Below are 19137 nucleotides of genomic sequence, written 5' to 3'. Positions count from 1 at the left end.
GTGGGTTCCTCCTCTGACTCTGACACATGGTACAGTTTCCACCTGCTCTTCATTTGCTTTCTGCAAATGACCCTGAAAACGTTTCTCCCAGGTGGGAGGAAGTGGCAGAGCTCCCAGTTCAGTAGGGATTGCTCCCTGCCGCCTCTGCTGGGCCATGGCCTTGCCTGCTCTCGTGTTGGAGGTGGGATGCAGTGAGCAGCGATGTGTCTGGTCTGGATAAAGCCAAACCCTGACTTTGTTCCCCTCCCACCCGTGTCTCTTCCAGTGCGTGGACAACATCCGCTGCAACGGCCTGATGATGAACGCCTTCGAGGAGAACTCCAAGGTCACCGTGCCCCAGATGATCAAGTGAGTGTGGAGAGGGCTGGGACACAGCTCCTGTGGCAGCCGAATGTTGCCAGGAGTCTTGGGACCTCCCTGGGACCCCTGCAGCCTCCCTGTGTGCTCCATGGGCTGTTCCAGTGTGGTGATTAGGAGCGTTAATAAGCTGTTGAGGGATTTGTGTGGGATGTGCTTGGGGAGGTGGGAATGTCAAAGTGGAGAGTTTAGAGGAAAATAACAGTAGTAAGGAGGGGGTAAAAGTGCCAGAAGGGAGGGGCCCTGGGGCTGTCATCCCTGTAGGCACTGGGGTGCAAAGGCTGTGCTAGAACACGTGTGGGACAAGGCGGGCTGGTCCCAGCCAGTGGGATGGGGCAGCACAGGGGTGTTCCTGCTCCATTCCCTGCTGCCAGGCAGGGGAAGGGGCTTGGTTTGTGTGCACCCGGGGATGGCCCATCCACATCTTTCTGCCTGCTGAGCACTCCACCCATTCCAGGGTGTGGGCTTCCAGGTTTTCCCCTGGGAGCATTCCCAGCTGCGTTTTTCATGGGGACACCCCATATGAACAAGGCTCGTTCCTGCACCGCTTTCCATGGTCTCTTGGTTTCGTTCCAGGCTGGAACCACAGATATCTTGTTTCTCTGCAGGTCTGATGCCAGCTTGTATTGTGATGATGTTGACATTAGGTTCAGTAAAACGATGAATTCCTGCAAGGTCCTGCAGATCCGCTATGCCAGCGTGGAGCGGCTGCTGGAGAGGCTGACGGACCTGCGCTTCCTGAGCATCGACTTCCTCAACACGTTCCTGCACTCCTACCGCGTCTTCACCACCGCCCTCGTCGTCCTCGACAAGCTCATCACCATCTACAAGAAGCCGATCAGTGCCATCCCTGCACGGTGAGGCTGCAGCGCTCCCTGGGACCTCTCCTGTCCCTGGTGGGGGGACCCTGCCACTGCTCCTCATCCCCTCTCTGTCCCCAGTCTCTGCACCCCCACCCTGCCTGGCCCCGATGCTGCCCTGGGACCTGTCCTGTCTCCCGAGGACCTATGGCATCTGGGGGGACTGTGCCACCACTCCTCCATCCCCTGCCTGCTGTTTCGGTGCCCCAAACCTGCCCAGCCCTGGTGCCACCCTGGGACTGTGTCACCTGCTCCTCATGGGCTGTGACACCCCCAAACAGGGCAAGGAGATGAATCTAAGCTCTGCAGATGTCCCCACTCCTGGGAGGGCCAAGTGGTGGCCGCGGGGTGGTGGGGCTCTTGTTGGCTCTGCTGTACCTGGGGGGATGTCCCGGGGTCCCAGTGCCATGGGGGGATCCCCACAATCTCCTGGGTAGGGAAAGTGCCAGCTCAGCCTCTCCCTGTCTCTCCAAGGTCCCTGGAGCTCCTGTTTGCAAACAGCCAGAACAACAAGCTGCTCTATGGGGAGCCTCCCAAGTCCCCCAGAGCCAACCGCAAGTTCTCGTCACCGCCGCCACTCTCCATCACCAAGTCCTCGTCCCCCAGCCGCCGGAGGAAGCTGTCCCTCAACATCCCCATCATCACGGGGGGGAAGGCGCTGGACCTGGCGGCGCTGAGCTGCTCCTCCAATGGCTACGCCGGTGTGTACTCCTCCATGGCCCCCTTCAGCAAGACCACTCTGGACATCAACAAGCTGTACGTGTCCAGTAGCTATCCCAATAAAATCCCTGATGAAGGAGAAGCGACCTCAGAAAAGCAAGAGGAGTCGCTGCCAGGCAAGCAAAGTGAGTCCCTGCGGGTTTGGGGATGGGGGGCTCTGGCGCAGAGGGGCCAGTTTAGGTGCACGCACAGAGAGCTCCTGCCTCCTGAAACCTCAGTAACTTTTAATAACAAGAGCAAAAAAACCACCCAAATTCCCCCACCTCAAACAAAAAACCTGTTCCAAAATATCCCACAGAAACGGCAGAACTCTGTACCTTTTCTATACATGGTGGCCGCATCCAAAGCTGGAATGGGTTAGACTTCAGGAAAATTGGGAAGAACTAAAACGTGGCTGTATTTGTGTGCAGTGGGTGTAAAGGGGTTCCCTGTTCCCCCCAGGCTCAGAGGTGTCTGTCAGGGAAGAGTCGGACACGGATCCCAACCACAGCGATGAAGCAGAAGCTGAAACTTCCCCAACGAAATCTCCAACAACTCCCAAGTCCATCAAGTGCAAAAATTCATCAGGTAATGAGTGAGCCAAGGTCCAGGTCTGGGGGTGCCTGTGTGGTGGGGAGCTGGCACATGTGGGGAGCAGCGGTGCCCACAAGGCTGTTGGATTTCTTCTCCCGCAGATTTCTCACTGTTTTCCTACAACAACGGCGTGGTCATGACGTCCTGCCGGGACCTGGACAGCACCCGCAGCGCCCTGTCCGCTACCTCCGCCTTCGCCATCGCCACGGCGGGGGCCAATGAGGGGACTCCCACCAAGGAGAAATACCGCAGGATGTCCCTCGCCAGTGCAGGTACCTGCCCCCGAGGGAGTGCCTTTGGGCTGCCCATTTCCACCATTCCCAGATGCGTTTCCCTCCAGGCGCACTGTGGCCAGGAAGAGCCCTGTTGGGGGAGCCCAGAGCCCCCAGAGCTCAGTGCCTGCTCCAGGCCATGTCCCGGGAGTCTGGGCATGGTGCTGCCCAAGGGATGTGCAGGTTACAGGTGGCCCCAGGTGTCCCACTGCCTCCTGATGCAGCAGCTCAGGGGTGCTCAGGAAGGGGGGTGCTCCTTCGGCAGCCCTACAGCAGCTGTGAGTGCTTCCTCAGGGAGCTGTGCTGTGCTAAGGGCTCACTGGCAGTTTCAGGCTTCCCGACGGACCAGCGGAACGGAGACAAGGAGTTCGTGATCCGGAGAGCGGCCACCAACCGTGTCCTCAATGTGCTGCGGCACTGGGTGTCCAAACACTCACAGGTGGGTGGTGGGGGCTCCTTCCCTCTTTCCCTCCCACCCTGCCACCAGGAATTCAGCTGCATGCTGGGTAGCTCAGCCAAGGTTCAGCTGAGAAGGCAATTTGGCACTGAGGTTTTAATGAAGCAAAGGAGTGTAGATGGCGAGGAGCGAGCAGCTGGGATCCCCCAGCAGGGGAACAGGGGTCACCTCCCAGTGTTGGCACAGTTGGAGTGCAGAGGAGGGGAGCTGGATCTGCCATCACCCCCCAGCTGGGTGCAGAGGAAGGGGAGTCTCTGGGTTTGGTGCCAGTTGGGATGCTCAGGATGGGGTCAGGGCTCGGGCACTGGGAGATTTCCCTGCTGTCCTGTCCCTCCCTGCACTGGTGACTGGGGGCAGTGGGAGCGGTGCTGTACTGGTTGTCACTGGGAAGTCACGCAGCTCTCCCAGGCCTGGTGATGCCGATGCAATGGAACTGAGTGAGCCTGGTGCCTTCCTGTGCTGGGATTTTTCCAGGAAGAGGCAGTCCCTGTCCCAGCTGGGTGACAGGAGCAGTCCTGCTGGGATCAATGTCACTCCCAGCATAGTAATTCCATGGCTGTGTCGGCTTTGGCAGGACTTTGAGACCAATGAGGAGCTGAAGTTCCGGGTGATCGGCTTCCTGGAGGAGGTCATCCATGACCCCGAGCTCCTGACCCAGGAGAGGAAAGCGGCTGCCAACATCATAAGGTGAACGGCTGTGAGCAGGCGGTGGCTTTTCCTGACACTGTGCCAGCTGCTGGCTGTTTCTGCTCTCACCTGGGATCACAGCAGGCATGAGGGCTCCAGGAGGGACTGTGCCAGGGGCTTGGGAGGTGCCATGGAGGAAGATGAGGAGGTGGATGGGTGGTGCTGGATGCATTCAGCCATCAGGACGTGGTGGGTGTGACCATGACCCCCTTGGTGCGTGGCCGAGGTTCAGTGTTGAACCCAGTGGGTGCGTGGCCCTTGCTGCTGTTGGGTGCTGGTGTGACACCGTGGTCAGGGGCTGTGCTGAGCAGGGCGGCTCTGGCACTCAGTGTGTGCCCACCCCATGCTGAGGGCAGGGCACTCATCTTGCAGCAGGGCTGACACGTGGGACCACGTGGCCTTGGCTAAGGAGCGTTTTTCTCTTTAAAATGAGAAATGGGACCGAAGGGTTCTCATGAAACACAGGCCAAGTGTTTGATCCATGCAAGTCCTTGGAGCCATGCTGCCCTGTTGGAGCTGTGTGGGTCTGGTGGTTTCCCAGCTGCAGTAATCCTTTCTTTCCATGCCATAGGACCTTGACGCAGGAGGATCCAGGAGACAACCAGATAACCCTGGAGGAGGTTGTGCAGATGGTAAATAGTCCTTTCCTCCCTCCCTGCCCCTGGTGGCTTGGGGTGGTGGAAGGGGAACAGCCAAAGGTCCTGATGCTCCGGCACACCCAGCTTGCGGAAGAGTGAGTCTCCAAGCCCCGTGTCAGGCTGCAGCTGCAAAGCAGGGAAAGGCTTTCTGGAGAGGGGCCAGCTGTGAGCACAGCTGGATCTGTTACAGGCAGAGGCAACACTAACCAGCCCACAGGCACATTATTCCCCCTGCAGTCAGTAGAATGGCTGGAGAGGGCACGGAGACACCTGCCTGCTGCTGCCTCTGCCTGCTGGAGGCATATGGGAAAGCCCCGGGGGTTCCCATCGTGTCCTCTGTGTCCCCAAACCTGCTCCAGTTCCAAGTGATGGGCTCTGGCTCAGCCATCAGTGCTGCTTCCCGGGAGGAGAGCCCTGGGAATGTGCCATGGATTTAGAACCCCCAGGGTGGCTGCAGAGCACTTCCTACCTTTCTGCATTGAAAAAAACCCCAACCAAATCTGTTCCCAGAAGAACACAAGAGCCACTTGAAGCTGGCCTGGTGCACCCGAAACACACAAGATTCTGTCCCCTGGCTCTGCCGGTGGCTTTGGGGGCGGGGGGGGCAGTCCCTCCTGGGCTTTGTTTGAGCTGTTGCCCATAACTGTGTGTTCTGGGAACTTCCTCTGAAGAGGAGAGAACAAACAAGCCCTGGGGGCTTCGCTCTGCTCCTCAGGCTGAGCGGCAGTGATCTGCAGTCAAAGGCATGGTGGAAACGGGAGGGTGCCCTGGGTTTTGGGGAGCACACCATGAGCAGAGGGTGTGTGTTGTGCTGACCCTCAGCAGGTACCTCTGGGGTGCCCGCAGCCCCCTGCCCTGCGCAGGTGCCACCGGTACCACCTGCCCCCCTGGGCTCTGGTGGGGTGTGCCCCTCAGCTGCACCCCCAAGTGCCCCTGCAGCCTCTCCAGGGGCCCTGGAGCTGTGGAGGAACCTGGCTGGTATTTGTTTGCCACAGCTTTCACAACCCCTGTCCCCAGAGATTGTGCAATGCGCTGTTGCCTCGTGCTGGGCCCTTGTGTGCATGTGTGTGTTGACCTTGGGGGGTTCTTCTGTGTCATCAGGGCTGTTTGGGGTTTATTTGGGCGGGATGTCTGTGGGGTTTGTTTTTTTTTGGTGGCTGATCTTTTCCCTGAAGGCAGCAGGGATGGAAGTGCTGCAGGGAGTGGCACCAGCCTCGTCCTAGTGCTGTTGTGTGGGGGTGGTTGTGGGGGCGTGTTGGGTGCTGGCCTGAGCTGCGACTGAGGATCGGGTCTCAGTGATGTCTTTGTGATTAGTTTGAGGACAGTCACCAGTCAGTGACTCCACGCAGGTCTGGACCTCAGGCTTTGGCTGTCACCCCCAGGGTGGCTCCATGTGGGGGGCACCCTGAGCCCCACCCGTGTCTGCGAGTGCTGCTTGGCCAGAGCCAGGCACTGGGGACAGGGGTTATCCCTGTTCCCCTGCTTTTCTGGAAATCCCTTGGAAGAGCCATCTTGCCCCTACTGGGCAGGAGCAGGCAGGCAGGGGCAGTGGTGCTCCCGCTGGGATCCCTGGGTGCTTTGTTAATTAAGCAGCCAAAAGGCTGTGTGAGTAAATCCGTGGGGTTTGCAAGGCTGGGAGGAGCTGGCACTGCTCGGCACAGACGTGTTGTGGCCTGCGGTGCTTCTGGACCAGCACAGCACCGCATACCCCGGCTCCGCTGGGGAAAAGCCTTGGCTTGGGAGCCCGACCTTGGCTTTGGGTTTGCGTTCATGACACATGGAAGTTCTCACTGTGCTCCTGCCTAGTGAGCCCCATTGTCCCTCTGTCCTGCAGGCTGAGGGAGTCAAAGCAGACCCATTTGAAAACCATTCAGCCCTGGAGATCGCAGAACAGCTGACACTGCTGGATCACCTGGTCTTCAAGAAGATCCCATATGAGTGAGTGATCCCCATTGGTCAGGAAAGGTGGCTCTGGTCACCCAGAGGCTCACAGGCAGCCTGGCTGGGCTGACCCCAGAGAGTGCAAAGCCTCCCTGGGCTTTGCCAGTAGCCCAGACTTGGCTCAAGTGCAGATTTGAGTCCTGACCCTGTGGCTTCTCTGCTGGCATCCCCAAGGTAATCAGCTCAGGAAGACCCTCCCACAACCATCACATTTTCAACCACATCCATGTGGTCCCTTTCCAGAAGCGTGGGGGGCAAAGACCCTGGGATCTCCATCCTGTGTGGATGCAGTGGAGCTTGCAGGGCTTGAGCATCCCATAAAATTGGGAAATAAGAGTTGACCTGGCCACTGTGGTTTGCAGAGAGTTCTTCGGGCAAGGCTGGATGAAGCTGGAGAAGAATGAGAGGACTCCATACATCATGAAGAATACAAAGCACTTCAATGATGTAGGTGCAGCCGCAGGGCACAGGGGGATGGGCACAGGGGAGGCAGCTCAGCCCCCCTGCCCCAGGGCCTGGGGTGTGTGAGGGTCACCTGCCCCACGGGCCTTACCTGCCTCGGGGACCCAGTGCAGGTGGAGCATCTCCTGGTGCAGTTGCTCCTTCTGGGGCTGCTGCAGCGCAGGGAAATCTGAAAACTGCTGTGAGGCTGGAGGACACAGAGCTGTGCCCAAAATCATGCTAAGGCTCGGGCTGGGCGCCATGTCTCCCCAAGGTCAGTAACCTGATCGCGTCGGAGATCATCCGGAACGAGGAGATCAACGCGCGGGTCAGCGCCATCGAGAAGTGGGTGGCAGTGGCTGACATCTGCCGCTGCCTGCACAACTACAACGCTGTGCTGGAGATCACCTCCTCCCTCAACCGCAGTGCCATCTTCCGCCTCAAGAAAACCTGGCTCAAGGTCTCCAAGCAGGTAGGGGTGACCCCCTCCTGGGGAGGTGGGGGGTTTGGTGAGATGAGTGGGATGGTGTTGGGGCAGGATGAGACAGGCATCGAAAAAGAGTTAGAAAACAGAGAAAGGTGTTTCAGGTTGTTCTCAGGAGGGAGGTGGTGTGTAGGCAGCCAGACCCTGCCTTGGAGTTGCGTTTATTCATGGAATCACAGGATTTTTTTGGGTTAGAAAAGCTCTCTGAGACCATGCAAGTCCAACTGTTCCCTCAGCACTGCCAAGGCCACCACTAACCCATGTCCCCGAGTGCCACATCCACATATCTGTTAAATCCCTCCTTGGCAGCTGTGCCAGGGCTGGACAGCCGTTAAGAAATTTTCCCTGTATCCAGCCTAAACCTCTCCTGTCACAACTCCTTTCCCCTTGTCACTTGTTACCTGTGAGAAGAGACTGGCCCCACCCTGCAAGTCAGACGTGCAGTTAAACCTTTCCCAGAGAGCCCCTGCACACACAGAGAGACTCTCTTTAACTGGTTTTCTGGGCTCCTCAGACCAGTTATGGATGAGCAGAATGAATTCCTGTTTGAGGTATGCGGTACAGGAGTAGCTGGCACTTACTGGTGTGGAGCCAGACACAGCTGAACCAGCACCACTGTGGGCTCCTGTGAGCCAGGAGCAGTCATTTTTTCCTATAAAATGATAAATCTGTGAATGAAAACAAGTGCTGATGAGGGCAGAGGTGGGAGCAGGGGGAGGAAGCGAGTGCACAGCCTGCTAACCAGTAGCCAGGTGTGATGGCCAGGGCACAGTTGTACCTGTGGAAGTGTAGGAGCAGCTGATGGGGTGAAGTGCCCTGGGCAGGGTAGGAAGGAAGTGACCCTGTGGCTCCACAGGCTTCACCCCCTGGCCGCAGGGAGCGGGGGTTCTTCCAGGCCCCCACAGAGCAGCACTTTGGTTTCTTGCAGACGAAGGCTCTGATTGACAAGCTCCAGAAGCTGGTGTCGTCAGAAGGCAGGTTCAAGAACCTGAGGGAGGCACTGAAAAAGTGAGTGAATGGTGCTTCTCCTCCTCTCCTGTGGCTGCTGCTGGCTGTTGTGGGGTCTGCAGTAGGGGGGGACCTGGAGGTCTGCTCCCAGGATCATTTGGAGCCAGCACTAAAGGGTGTCCTGTTGAGCCAGCACAGTGGCTGGCAAAGTGATCCCCAGGACTGAGCTGCTCCTTTGTGCAGCGTGTGGAAAGATGGGAATGAAAGGGACTGCAAAGGGAAAAATCACTGCCAGACACCAGAGAAAAATTTTCCCCATCACTGTCATAGAATCTTCAAATCCCAGAATGGTTTGGGTTGGAAGGGACCTTAAATCTCATCTTGTTTCGTACCCCTCTCTGGGCAGGGCCCCCTTCCACTAGACCATGTTGCCCATGGAAGCTTCTAAAGGTCTTCCTGACCTTCTGTAAAAGCTGCCCTCAGCTCACCTCCTGCATCCCATGGCTTTGTGAGGGGCACAGCCACAGGTCTTGCTTGTCCTGCTGAGCTGGTGGGGACGAGGCCCAGGAGACCAGCAGCCTTCCCTGGGAGAGCCTTCCTATATTAGAGAGAATCCTTCCAGTTCTGCTGACTGTGGAGTTGCTCCCTTCTCCCCTATCCTGCCCCAAGCTCCAAAATACGGTACTTTCCTCCCTCATTTCTTTCTGGTTTACTCCTGAAGTTGTGATCCTCCGTGTGTCCCCTACCTGGGCATGTACCTGACTGACCTGGCATTCATCGAGGAGGGCACCCCGAACTACACTGAGGATGGCCTGGTGAACTTCTCCAAAATGAGGATGGTGAGTGCTCCAGCCCACTGGCATGGGTGTACGGGGCCAGGCTGGGGTGATGTGGTTGTGGCCAGGTCTGTGTCCCCTCAGCCTTCACCTGCACAGCACCAGGCAGCCACATGTGTCCCCTGCACACACCTGGGGTTGTTCCTACTGTCTGGAAGAGACAAAAAGGCCCTTTGCATTGTGCTGTGCTGGGTGCTTCTGCCCTCCCAGGCACTGGGATGGGTTCCCCAGCTGATGGCTGAGCCATGAACACCTTCTGTGCTTTATCCCTGAACAGATCTCACACATCATAAGGGAGATCCGCCAGTTCCAGCAAACCTCCTACAAGATCGAGCACCAGCCGAAGGTACAGCCTTGTCCCCAGAGCTGCAGGCATGCTCTGCTCCTCATCTCCCGCTTCCATCACAGCATCTAAGCCTTCAGTACCAGGCAGCTCTATGCTGGAGTGTGTTGGCGGGGGGACAGGGGATGGAGGTAGGCTGCGGGGGCTCCAACAGACTCCCCTGTCGACCCCCAGGCAGTTGCAGCAGAGGACTTGCTGCAGAGGGCAGCTTTGATGGACAGGACAGCCGTCAGGCCAGGCTCAGAGGGCTCTGGGGGTTGCACCCTGGACACGCCAAGAAACAGCTATTTAGGGGCAGCACCCCCTCCCCAGGGAGCAGAGTGTGTCCCGCCACCCCCACTGCCAGCACCAGCTGGCCTCTGCCTCGTGGTGGCCCCAACATGTGATGAGCTGAAAGGTCTCAGCCAACCTCTGCAGCAGGTGCCTCATTTACTAGGGTTTGGGTGCTTCAGTTCTCAGGGGTTTGTGCTCTCCCAGCCCGTTAAGGGCTCCGCTCCATTTCCCAGGTGACGCAGTACCTGTTGGATCAGTCATTTGTGATGGATGAGGAAACCCTTTACGAAGCTTCTCTGCGAATAGAGCCCAAACTGCCTTCCTGAGCGCGGCGGCGGCCGCCCGTGTACACTCGCTATACCATACTGTACATACCCGTTCGTTCCATGGACGCCCTGGAGTGACTCCCACGTCTGTGCTTCTCTGAGCAATCCGCCCCCGCCCCAGGCCGCACTAGACCTCACGTAGGATTTCCCACCCTGGTTAAGGTTTAACGCATCGACACTTCGCTGGAGTCCCGGGTTCTTTTCGATGATGTTACTTTTGTCATTTGTTCCTCCTGGGGGGGGCTGGTGGTCGGGCAGGTGAGTCCCTGTGTCCCTGTGGGGCAGGTGAGCCCTGTGTCCCCACGGGGCTGGTAAGCCCTGCGTCCCCACGGGGCTCTGGGCAGCACAGAGCAGCTCTCACTCGGACAGTGCTGGCGGTTACATCCCACGGCAAACTCTGTAAGGTGGGAGAAGGGAACACATTAAAGGTTGTCCCTCGGTGTGAGCTGCCCTCTCTGTGTGTGCCACCCTCGTGCTGGCCAGGCACGGGGGGCCCTGGCTGCTGCCCTGGTCCCTCCGAAGTTGGGAAGATGGAAGCATCCCCTTGCCTCTCCTCGCTGCATCCAGCTCCTGTTGATATGCTGTAGATCCGTACCCTTGTGCCCACTCTGAGTACCATGACGTAGAGTTAGAGATGACGAGTGTTTTTATTACATCTACTGTAATCCTGGCTAACCACCCGCTAGCAGGATATAGTAATGTAGTGCTTATTCTGTGAATAGTACCTGGGTTTTTTACATTGTACAGTCCCTGACACGGTTCCCCGGCAGTGGCAGGCATGCTCCACTCACACACTTGCTGTAAGCAATACCTCGTGGTATGGGAATTCTCTTTCAAACCCTAAAACTATTTCAACTTACAGCTTGTTTGGGAAAAATATTTCCATTTTTTTTGTAAAAATATATGTTTCCTGATTACCTCTTGCTAATAAATCTATTCTATCTCAGGGTGAACCGGGGTTTGTGATAGTTTTACGGGCGGGATAACGCCGGACCCGCCGGGGCGCGGGCTCCCCCCACCGCTGGGAGGGGACAGCCTCACCCAGTGCCCCGCCCGGTCCCAGTGCCCCGCCCGGTCCCGGTGCCCCGCCCGGTCCCAGTGCCCCGCCCAGTGCCGGTGCCCCGCCCAGTGCCGGTGCCCCGCCCGGTCCCACTGCCCCGCCCTGTCCCGGTGCCCCGCCCAGTGCCGGTGCCCCGCCCAGTGCCGGTGCCCCGCCCGGTCCCAGTGCCCCGCCCGGTCCCAGTGCCCCGCCCGGTCCCACTGCCCCGCCCTGTCCCGGTGCCCCGCCCAGTGCCGGTGCCCCGCCCACCCCGCCCGTTGTCCCGCCTCCTGGCAGCGGCCCGGCCCATTTCGACCCCGTTCGGCTCGGCTTGGCGCGGGTCGGTTCTGCTCGGTCCCGTCCTTCCCGGTTCGGCTCGGGGCGGCCATGGGCTGGCCCGTGCTACTGACCGCGGCCGCGCTGCTGGCCCCCGCCGCCGCCTGGGAGCCCTCGGCCGAAGGTACAGGGGCACCGGGAGGGCAGGAGGCGACCTGGTAGGGCCTGGCCTGGGCCGGCACGGCTCGGTTCGGTCCCGCTCGGTTCGGGCTCGGCCTGGCCCGGCCCCCGGGCGCTCCCCGGTGCGGGGGGAGGCGGCGGCAGAGCCGCGCCGGTGCCGCCGCTGACGCCCCCGTTCTCTCCCGCAGAGGAGCAGCTGTTCAAGGCCTGGATGCTGCAGGTGAGGCTCGGGGCAGCTGCGCCGCGCGGGGAGGGCCGGGCCGGGGGTCCCGGGAGCGGTGGGAGTTTGGGGTGCCCTGACGTGCGATGTCCCCGCAGAACAACCGGCGGTACGGCCCCGACGAGTACCCGCGCAGGCTGCGCATCTTCCTGGGCAACAAACAGCACATCGAGGAGCACAATGCTGGCAACCACAGCTTCCAGAGTATGAGCTCCGGCCCCTGCCTGGCCACGGCCCGTGCCGGCTCTGAGCGCCAAGCCTCGCTGAGCAAAGTGTCCCCTTTCTCCCCCTTCTAGTGGGTCTGAACCAGTTCTCGGATCTTACCTTCGCAGAGTTTAAAAAGCTGTACCTGTGGAGTGAGCCCCAGGTAAATCCTGGGAGTGCGGGTTGGCAGGGAAGGAGGGGGTCCAGGTGGACCCCGTGTGTGGGGCTTCTGCAGTGACCTGCACCCGCTGCTGGGCCAGCACCCATCACTGTGCTGCCTGCAATCCACTTTGATAAGGTCACGTCTTGTGCCACCAGCACTGGGGTAAGAGCAAGGTGAACCCTCTTTCCCATCTTCATGGCTTTCAGCTGCCTCGACCCTGGCTCCAGCCGAGCTGTTACTTCTGCTGTCAGCTCCCTGAGCAGCCAGGGGTGCAGGCTGGTGGTGCCCTCTGGGGCTGGCCTGGGGCTCCCTGCTGTAGTGGCCAGTGTGTGGGGGCTGGTAATCAATCCCTCCACCCCAGGGAGGGGAGCTGTCCTGGGCCACTGGCCTGGCAGCTCACCACAGCCCTCCTGCCTCGCTTGCAGAACTGCTCAGCCACCAAGGGGAACTTCCTGCGCAGCTCTGGGCCATATCCCGACTCTATCGACTGGAGGAAGAAGGGAAATTTCGTGACACCCGTGAAAAACCAGGTGAGGAGTGTGTGACATGCCCAGAGAGGGGCTGATGGCTGCGGGCCGTGGCTGAGGAACAGTGCTGGGTGCCTGTGCCACAGGGGAACTCCCCCGGAGCCACTCCGTGCCTGCGGTGCACTCTGGGCAGGGGCTGAGCAGAAGGCCAAGCCCAGCTGGGAGTGGAGGCTCTGCACCCCTGCCGTGCCCCTCTGCCCCCGTGTTTTGGGGAGGCTGGTGAGCCTGCAGCACGTTACAGAGCAGTTCCTCTCCTGTTCCTAATGTAGGGTGCCTGTGGGAGCTGCTGGACCTTTTCCACCACAGGCTGTTTGGAGTCTGCTATTGCCATTGCCACAGGAAAGCTGCTCTCTCTGGTAAGAGATTTTCCTGGACTTGGGCAGAGCCATTTTTGGAGCAGGACGAAGCCGGAGGGGCTGGAGGCTGCTGGGAGCAGGCATGGGGAAAGAAGCTGTGCCTGGCCTTGCCAGCTGGCTTGGGACCCCTCACTGCAGGCAGCACATTGGGACATGTTGGTTTTTCAGCTCCCAGAGGATTTATATTCGTGAAGAACCAGAAAGAGAGTAGCCACTTACACAACTTACCAGAATAACTGAGGGTTGGGTGTGTTAAAAACAAACCTGACCTTTGACTGAAATCTCAGCCAGCCCTTCTGTGGGGGGACGGATTCCCGGCAGGCATAAGGAGGAATGCCTCTGGCAGCCATGGCATCCCAGGCTGCTGGCTCCAGGTCTTCCTTGTCCACCTCCCTGGGACATGGAGCCATTTCCAGGTGACTCCCAGTGGGTGAACAGGCAGATGCATGGGTAAACCAGTACTGTGGTTGTTGTTACAGCCAGGTGCACAGATAAACCAGCTCTCAGTTCCTGCTGTGCACTTGCTTTTTGTGTCACTTACTCTGAACACAGATGTGGGATAATCACTGACTCAAAACCCTTCTCCACAGGCGGAGCAGCAGTTGGTTGATTGTGCCCAGGCCTTCAACAACCACGGCTGCAGTGGGTAAGTCAGGGAGGGTCAGAAAGAACAGAAATTAGAATATCTTACATCCTGTGATTGACAGCTTTCCTCAAGATCTAGTGTCAGGATCCTTCCACATCATGGAATGGCTTTTGTCTTCCCTTGGCTGCAGTGTGTCAGGGGAAGCAATTTTGGATTTGGTTGCTTATTTTAATTTCACCCTTCCTAGAGGTTAGGATGTTTCACTAAATCTCCAGCATTTCCCAACCTCTGCTGTTCCTCATTTGTTAGTTTTTATCTGAGATGTTTTTCACGTGTCTTCCGACAGGGCAGCCATAGGCTGGGCTCTGGGAGAGCAAGGGGAGTTCTGGCTGTTGTTCTGCCCCTGGGTCACGTGCGTCTCATGGCACCGTGAAGAACCCACAGAAACCTTAGCTTCCCCTTTGGGAAGTTCCTCGTGGCTTTGCTAGAGAAGGCAGAGAATAGAGCTTTCTGACAACTTCTGTTTTCTGTGAGATAAGCGGTCCCAGAGGGACGCTCAGAGCTGAGCAAAGCCACTCTTGGTGCTTTTTATTTTTCTTGTGACTCCTCCCTAGGCGTTTCCACATCAGCACTCCCTGATCATGCTCTCTTGTCTTCCCTCCTGAGATGTGCGTCTGGAAGGTGGCCAGGGAAGGGAGCAGCTGGTTGCTGGAGATGTGGGTCTCTCATCATCCCCCACCCAGGCTGGGCAGAGGGCACCAAGAAACACCTTTCAGCACATGAGGCTGGTGCTGTGTGGGCCGGCTGACCTCATGCTGTCAGGGCTCCTGGTGTTCTTCAGGGATCTGGTACCTGGAGAATGAGATCTGACCAGGCCAGACAGCGTGGTGGGCCAGGCCAGGAATCCCAGGCAGGGAGATGCTGCAGGAACAGACTGGAGTTTGTGCCTCTGGAGGCTCTGGGATAGATGCTGCCCTCCCCTGTCTCCCTGGCTGGTGGGAGTGATCTGCAGAGCAGGGAATGTTGATGGCTTTGCTCTGCATAAGCATCCAAATAAGAACATAAGAATGCAAATTCATCATTACCATCCTAATTAATTGTTACCATCCTAACTGAGCTGTGTTGTCTCGCAGGGGCCTGCCAAGCCAAGCCTTTGAGTACATCCTGTACAACAAAGGGCTCATGGGGGAGGACAGTTACCCGTACCGAGCCAAGGTATTCCCAGCGCAGCCCAGGCCGTTGCGGTGGAGCAGGGCCCGGCACAGGCTCCAACAACTCCTCTCTGTCCCCACAGAACGGCACCTGCAAGTTCCAGCCCGAGAAGGCCATTGCCTTTGTCAAGGATGTTATCAATATCACTCAGGTGAGGCCCTGAGGGCTGCGTTTCCAAACTTCCAAGGCTGTGCCAAGAAGATGCTGGGATGCCCCAAGGTGTGCCGGGCTCTGCAGCTGGAGCTGCAGCCTGTGTGCTCCTAGCAGAGAGCGAGCTGCTGTGCACACTTCTGCTCTCCTGCGCACCTTTTGGAAGGTGGCACCAAGGAAGTGCTGGAGCCAAAATACAGGCACTGGGTTCCTGCCTGCTTCCCACAGTGGGTGCACCTCCAGGCTGGGACGAAGTCCCAGTTCTCATCTTACAACTCAGCACTTGATTCCTTGTCTAAATGCAGGAAGCTGGGGTTATCCATCCCCCCGTGCCCTGGCTGCTGGACCTGGACTGGTCCCAGCACAGCCAGCAGATGATGGATGACCCTGGATCCTTTCTTGCAGTATGACGAGGACGGCATGGTGGAAGCTGTGGGGAAGCACAACCCAGTGAGCTTTGCCTTTGAGGTGACGAGTAACTTCATGCACTACAGGAAAGGAGTGTATTCCAAGTGAGTGTGTGAACCTCATTTGGTGGGGTGAGGGCAAGGGGAACGTGTAGGGCTGGAATCACATGCATCCCTGTTTCTCCTGCTGGATGCAGGAACACTGCACTGCATTCTCACACTTCCTTTTAAGTTAAAACAGAAAAAAATTAGTAAATGGAGCCTTGATTTACTGGTTCCTGAGGGGATGAGAGTGCAGCACAGGGGGGAGGGCTGTTTGCTAGGAACCTGTCCAGCCTGGAGACCAGATTGTGGTGGAATGAAGGTCAGCAAGTCTGGGAGCTTGAGAGACTTTCTGCAGCTCACCACAGGGCTGGGGGGGCCTGTCCCAGGGCTGATCTGTGTCTGAGCTGGGACAGTGAGAGGGTCAGCCCAGCTGTGGCAGCTGAACACATCTGGTTGCTTAGGGTAAGCCCCAACCAAAGTGGATTTTCCATGGTATCAGGGGAGCTCCTGCAGTGCCAGAGCTCAGAGGGGTGGTGGTGAGAAGTGTGGCTGCCCTTTCCCTACACCTGAGCTGGCACCTCTGCAGGTTGTGCTTTTAGGCAGGGTCTGGCATCGCTGCTCTCCACAGGGCAGGTTCTGCAGCACCTCAGCTCAGTCCTGTCACGTGGTGCTCTCCTGGACAGGTAGGAGGAACAGCAGAGAGAAAAAACAGTTTGGGATATTAAATGACCCAGCAAGTCTCGAGTGTGGTGTTGGCTCCATGGCCAGGGCAAAAAGGCACTTGAAAGGCTGATCAATATACATTGGAAAGATGAGAGCTGACTGTGCAGGACAGATGCTGTTAGCCCAGCAAGGGGGAAAGTGCATGTTTGGAGAAATAGAAAAACACTTTGGAGTAAGGAACCCTCAGTGACGTAGAACTGCAGGGAAAATGAGAGTCTGAGCCTGAGGGATCTGCCCCAGGGAGCTCTCCGGAAGGAGCAGATGGTGGTTCCAGTGGCTTTGCTGGACCAAAGTGATGCCAGAGGTAACTGCCAGCCTGGGCAGGTGTGGGCTGTGAGAGCAGGGACATGGTCTGAGGAACATGCCAGGAGCAGTTATCCTGTGGATTTACAGTCTAAGGTGGATTTAAAGTCATAGTGCATGGAATAATTGATGCTCCAGTGCTTTCAGCCCAGAGCAGCTGTTAACAGATCAAAAAAAGAAAATCTGAGGTGGAGATTATTGATCTTTTCCTGTGCTGCAGTTTGAAAATGTTTAAAAATAGATGCTCTTGAGGTGGGAGCCTGTACCACGAGCTGTCTTGTTTCATGCCACAGGCAGCAGCTTTCAGCAAGTGCAGTTTAAAGGTTGAAAATGTAGAGGAAACATGTATTTAGACCCAAGAGCTTGCTGTTCCTGTGCAAAACATGAAACAGTGCCCTTGAACTTCAGGGCAGCACAAACCAGCACTGGGAGGCACTAAGAGCTGCTGGTTTCCATTGGGAAAATTCCTTTGCCCTGTAGTTTGTCTTGGTGGGCTGGGAGCTCAAAAGTCCATGGATTCCCTAACTCCATATATGGCTGGTAATTTCAGAGTGGAGAAACAGAGCAGTGTCTCCTTTCCTTGGCTTCCCTCCCTACTCTCCACAGCTGGGAGTTCAGAGCATCCCATAGTTCTGTTTGCAGAGTGTAGTCAAGACTTCTGGCTTGACTAATCCCTGACTAATTACAGGATGCTTTTCACACAACACATCTGTGTTATTTTCCCTGCAGCCCACGCTGTGAGCACACCCCTGACAAGGTGAACCACGCCGTCCTGGCCGTGGGCTATGGAGAGGAGAATGGGACTCCTTACTGGATCGTCAAGAACTCCTGGGGCCGGCTGTGGGGCATGGAGGGGTAAGGGGGTCCTGGTGCCCACCATGCTCTGCCTGTACCTGGTGAAAGACACCAGGTGCTGGCATTCCACTCACCCTCAGCCCCAGGCCACCCTTACACTCTCCAGCTGAAATTCAGCAGGTGGGAAGACACACGGAGACTCATCCCAGTCTGGGTGGTGACATGGCTCACAAAGCCAGTCCTGGGGTGACTGGTCAAGCAGAGCCTTGGATCAGTGGAGCTGCTGTGGTCCCTAGGGCTCAGCCAACCTGTCCAGAGCCAATGGTTCACCTGGCTCCTCTCTCCTGGTCTCATGGCTGGGGGAAAACAGGTTGTGCCAGGAGCGAGTTTCCAGCTTCACAATTGTTTCCAGCTGCAGGTGAACTTCTTGGGAGTCAGGTGCTAATTCTGCAGGGTGTAAGGGGGCAGGGAATGGCATTGCCTGGAGAGCTGCGGGCAGTTCCAGCCCTGTCACAGGTATCTGCTCCTTGGGCTGGGATGAGGAAGGGGCTGGCACAGAGACAGCAGTCACCTTCACAGAGTCCCAGGCTGGTCTGAGTTGGAAGGTGCCTTAAATCCCATTCTGTTCCACCCCCTGCCGTGGGCAGGGACACCTTCCACTATCCCAGCGTGCTCCAAGCCCCATCCAGCCTGGACGAGGACACTTCAGGGATGGGGCAGCCACAGCTTCTCTGGGCACCCTGTGCCAGGGCCTCCCCACCCTTACCTGCCATGCTGGCTCTGCCGTAGGAGGGAACGCTCACTCACACCCATTTCTCTCTTTTTTAGGTATTTCCTTATTGAACGAGGCAAGAACATGTGTGGTCTCGCTGCTTGTGCCTCCTACCCTGTTCCTCAGGTGTAGGAGGGCAGTGCAGGCTGGGGACAGGGGACAGGGCTGGAGTGATTGATCGTCTTCCAATTTCCAAGTGCTGAAATGATGAAAGGGAGAACAAGGTGCAACGCCTGCCTGCTGAAAGGTGTTACCTGCAGGCAGGTTCCTTGGCTTGCACACACCTCCTGCAGCAGCAAGAGCTGTGCCTCCTCTCTTCAGCCAAACCCACGTGTGCTCCTGTGCTGGTGCCAGGTTCCCTCCTCCTGCTCCCAGCCTGTGTTCCCAGGCGTGCCTCCATCCACCTGTCCCGACCCGGGACACCTGGAGGGGCAGCAGGGGCCACTTGGGTGCTGAGAAACCACACAAGTACAGATTTAGGGCACACAGAGCTCCCCCCGTCCTTCGGGTGGCTTTTTTGCAATCACCAGGTGTAAATTTTAGCGATTTTTAAATTTTCTTTGAAGGCAATTTCCCTGTCCTCTAAAGGAAGGATGAGTGAATGCTGTAATTTGTACGCTTTATCTATTTTCATGAAATGTCTGCTATTTTTTTGTATTAAAAATAGGGTATTTTAATGCACATAGAGAAGAAACGGGTGACTTTTCTTTAACCCATCAGTGAAGACGCGAGAACCTCGGTGCCGATTCTGAACAGGCGCTGGGGAAATGAAACCGCGTGTGAGCAGGGACACGTCTGTGTTACTTCACGCTGAAATCTGCCACCGACAATAAAGCTGCCTCGTCACCGGAGCGCTGTGCTGTGAGCTCTGAGCGGGGGGGGGTGGGGAGGCCGAGGGGCTCCGGCCTCCCCACGCGTTCCAGCGTGCCCTAAGACGGCGCGAAGCGTCACCTGCTTCTCGGGAGTACGGAGCGGAGCTCTGCGGCGGGGCTCAGCCGGGGCGGGGGCCGGGGCCTCTCCGCC

The 19137-nt window shown here is 57.6% G+C and overlaps 2 protein-coding genes across 3 annotated transcripts in view; both read left to right on the top strand.

The window, feature by feature from the left end:
• The window catches only part of RASGRF1 (Ras protein specific guanine nucleotide releasing factor 1), a 29879-nt gene extending 18770 nt beyond the window's left edge, over nucleotides 1-11109 (top strand). Inside the window, exons 13-27 of one of the 2 annotated variants that reach the window (XM_039557818.1) lie at nucleotides 266-348; nucleotides 1005-1214; nucleotides 1692-2062; nucleotides 2379-2504; nucleotides 2612-2782; nucleotides 3109-3221; nucleotides 3814-3926; nucleotides 4498-4558; nucleotides 6399-6502; nucleotides 6868-6952; nucleotides 7221-7418; nucleotides 8359-8438; nucleotides 9100-9217; nucleotides 9492-9560; nucleotides 10064-11109. In XM_039557818.1, coding sequence (XP_039413752.1) covers nucleotides 266-348; nucleotides 1005-1214; nucleotides 1692-2062; nucleotides 2379-2504; nucleotides 2612-2782; nucleotides 3109-3221; nucleotides 3814-3926; nucleotides 4498-4558; nucleotides 6399-6502; nucleotides 6868-6952; nucleotides 7221-7418; nucleotides 8359-8438; nucleotides 9100-9217; nucleotides 9492-9560; nucleotides 10064-10156 — 1995 coding nt within the window. In that variant the 3' untranslated portion in view covers nucleotides 10157-11109. Of the gene's footprint in view, nucleotides 1-265; nucleotides 349-965; nucleotides 1215-1691; nucleotides 2063-2378; nucleotides 2505-2611; nucleotides 2783-3108; nucleotides 3222-3813; nucleotides 3927-4497; nucleotides 4559-6398; nucleotides 6503-6867; nucleotides 6953-7220; nucleotides 7419-8358; nucleotides 8439-9099; nucleotides 9218-9491; nucleotides 9561-10063 lie in introns of both variants that reach the window. The other variant, XM_039557817.1, reaches the window with a different exon arrangement.
• Nucleotides 11110-11485: 376 nt separating this feature from the next.
• CTSH (cathepsin H) lies at nucleotides 11486-18965 on the top strand. Its single transcript, XM_039557714.1, has 12 exons — nucleotides 11486-11655; nucleotides 11840-11871; nucleotides 11970-12075; nucleotides 12168-12238; nucleotides 12664-12768; nucleotides 13035-13121; nucleotides 13712-13767; nucleotides 14841-14922; nucleotides 15002-15070; nucleotides 15475-15581; nucleotides 17277-17402; nucleotides 18171-18965. Exons 1-12 carry the CDS (start codon nucleotides 11583-11585, stop codon nucleotides 18244-18246), a joined length of 990 nt encoding a protein of 329 aa, XP_039413648.1. The 5' UTR covers nucleotides 11486-11582; the 3' UTR covers nucleotides 18247-18965.
• Nucleotides 18966-19137: the final 172 nt, after the last annotated feature.

The sequence above is a fragment of the Corvus cornix genome, chromosome 10, assembly GCF_000738735.6.
Source record: "Corvus cornix cornix isolate S_Up_H32 chromosome 10, ASM73873v5, whole genome shotgun sequence".
Lineage (NCBI taxonomy): Eukaryota > Metazoa > Chordata > Aves > Passeriformes > Corvidae > Corvus > Corvus cornix.
The sequence above is the reverse complement of the archived record's forward strand: the minus strand, read 5'-3'. Positions and strand labels throughout refer to the sequence as shown.

What these genes read in the sequence shown, in the direction of transcription:
- CTSH (XM_039557714.1), top strand. Translation starts at nt 11,583, where the DNA reads ATGGGCTGGCCCGTGCTACTGACCGCGGCCGCGCTGCTGGCCCCCGCC. An exon ending in TGGCAACCACAGCTTCCAGA is followed by an intron (nt 12,076 to 12,167) that starts GTATGAGCTCCG and finishes TCCCCCTTCTAG; the next exon opens with TGGGTCTGAACCAGTTCTCG. An exon ending in GTTACCCGTACCGAGCCAAG is followed by an intron (nt 14,923 to 15,001) that starts GTATTCCCAGCG and finishes CTGTCCCCACAG; the next exon opens with AACGGCACCTGCAAGTTCCA.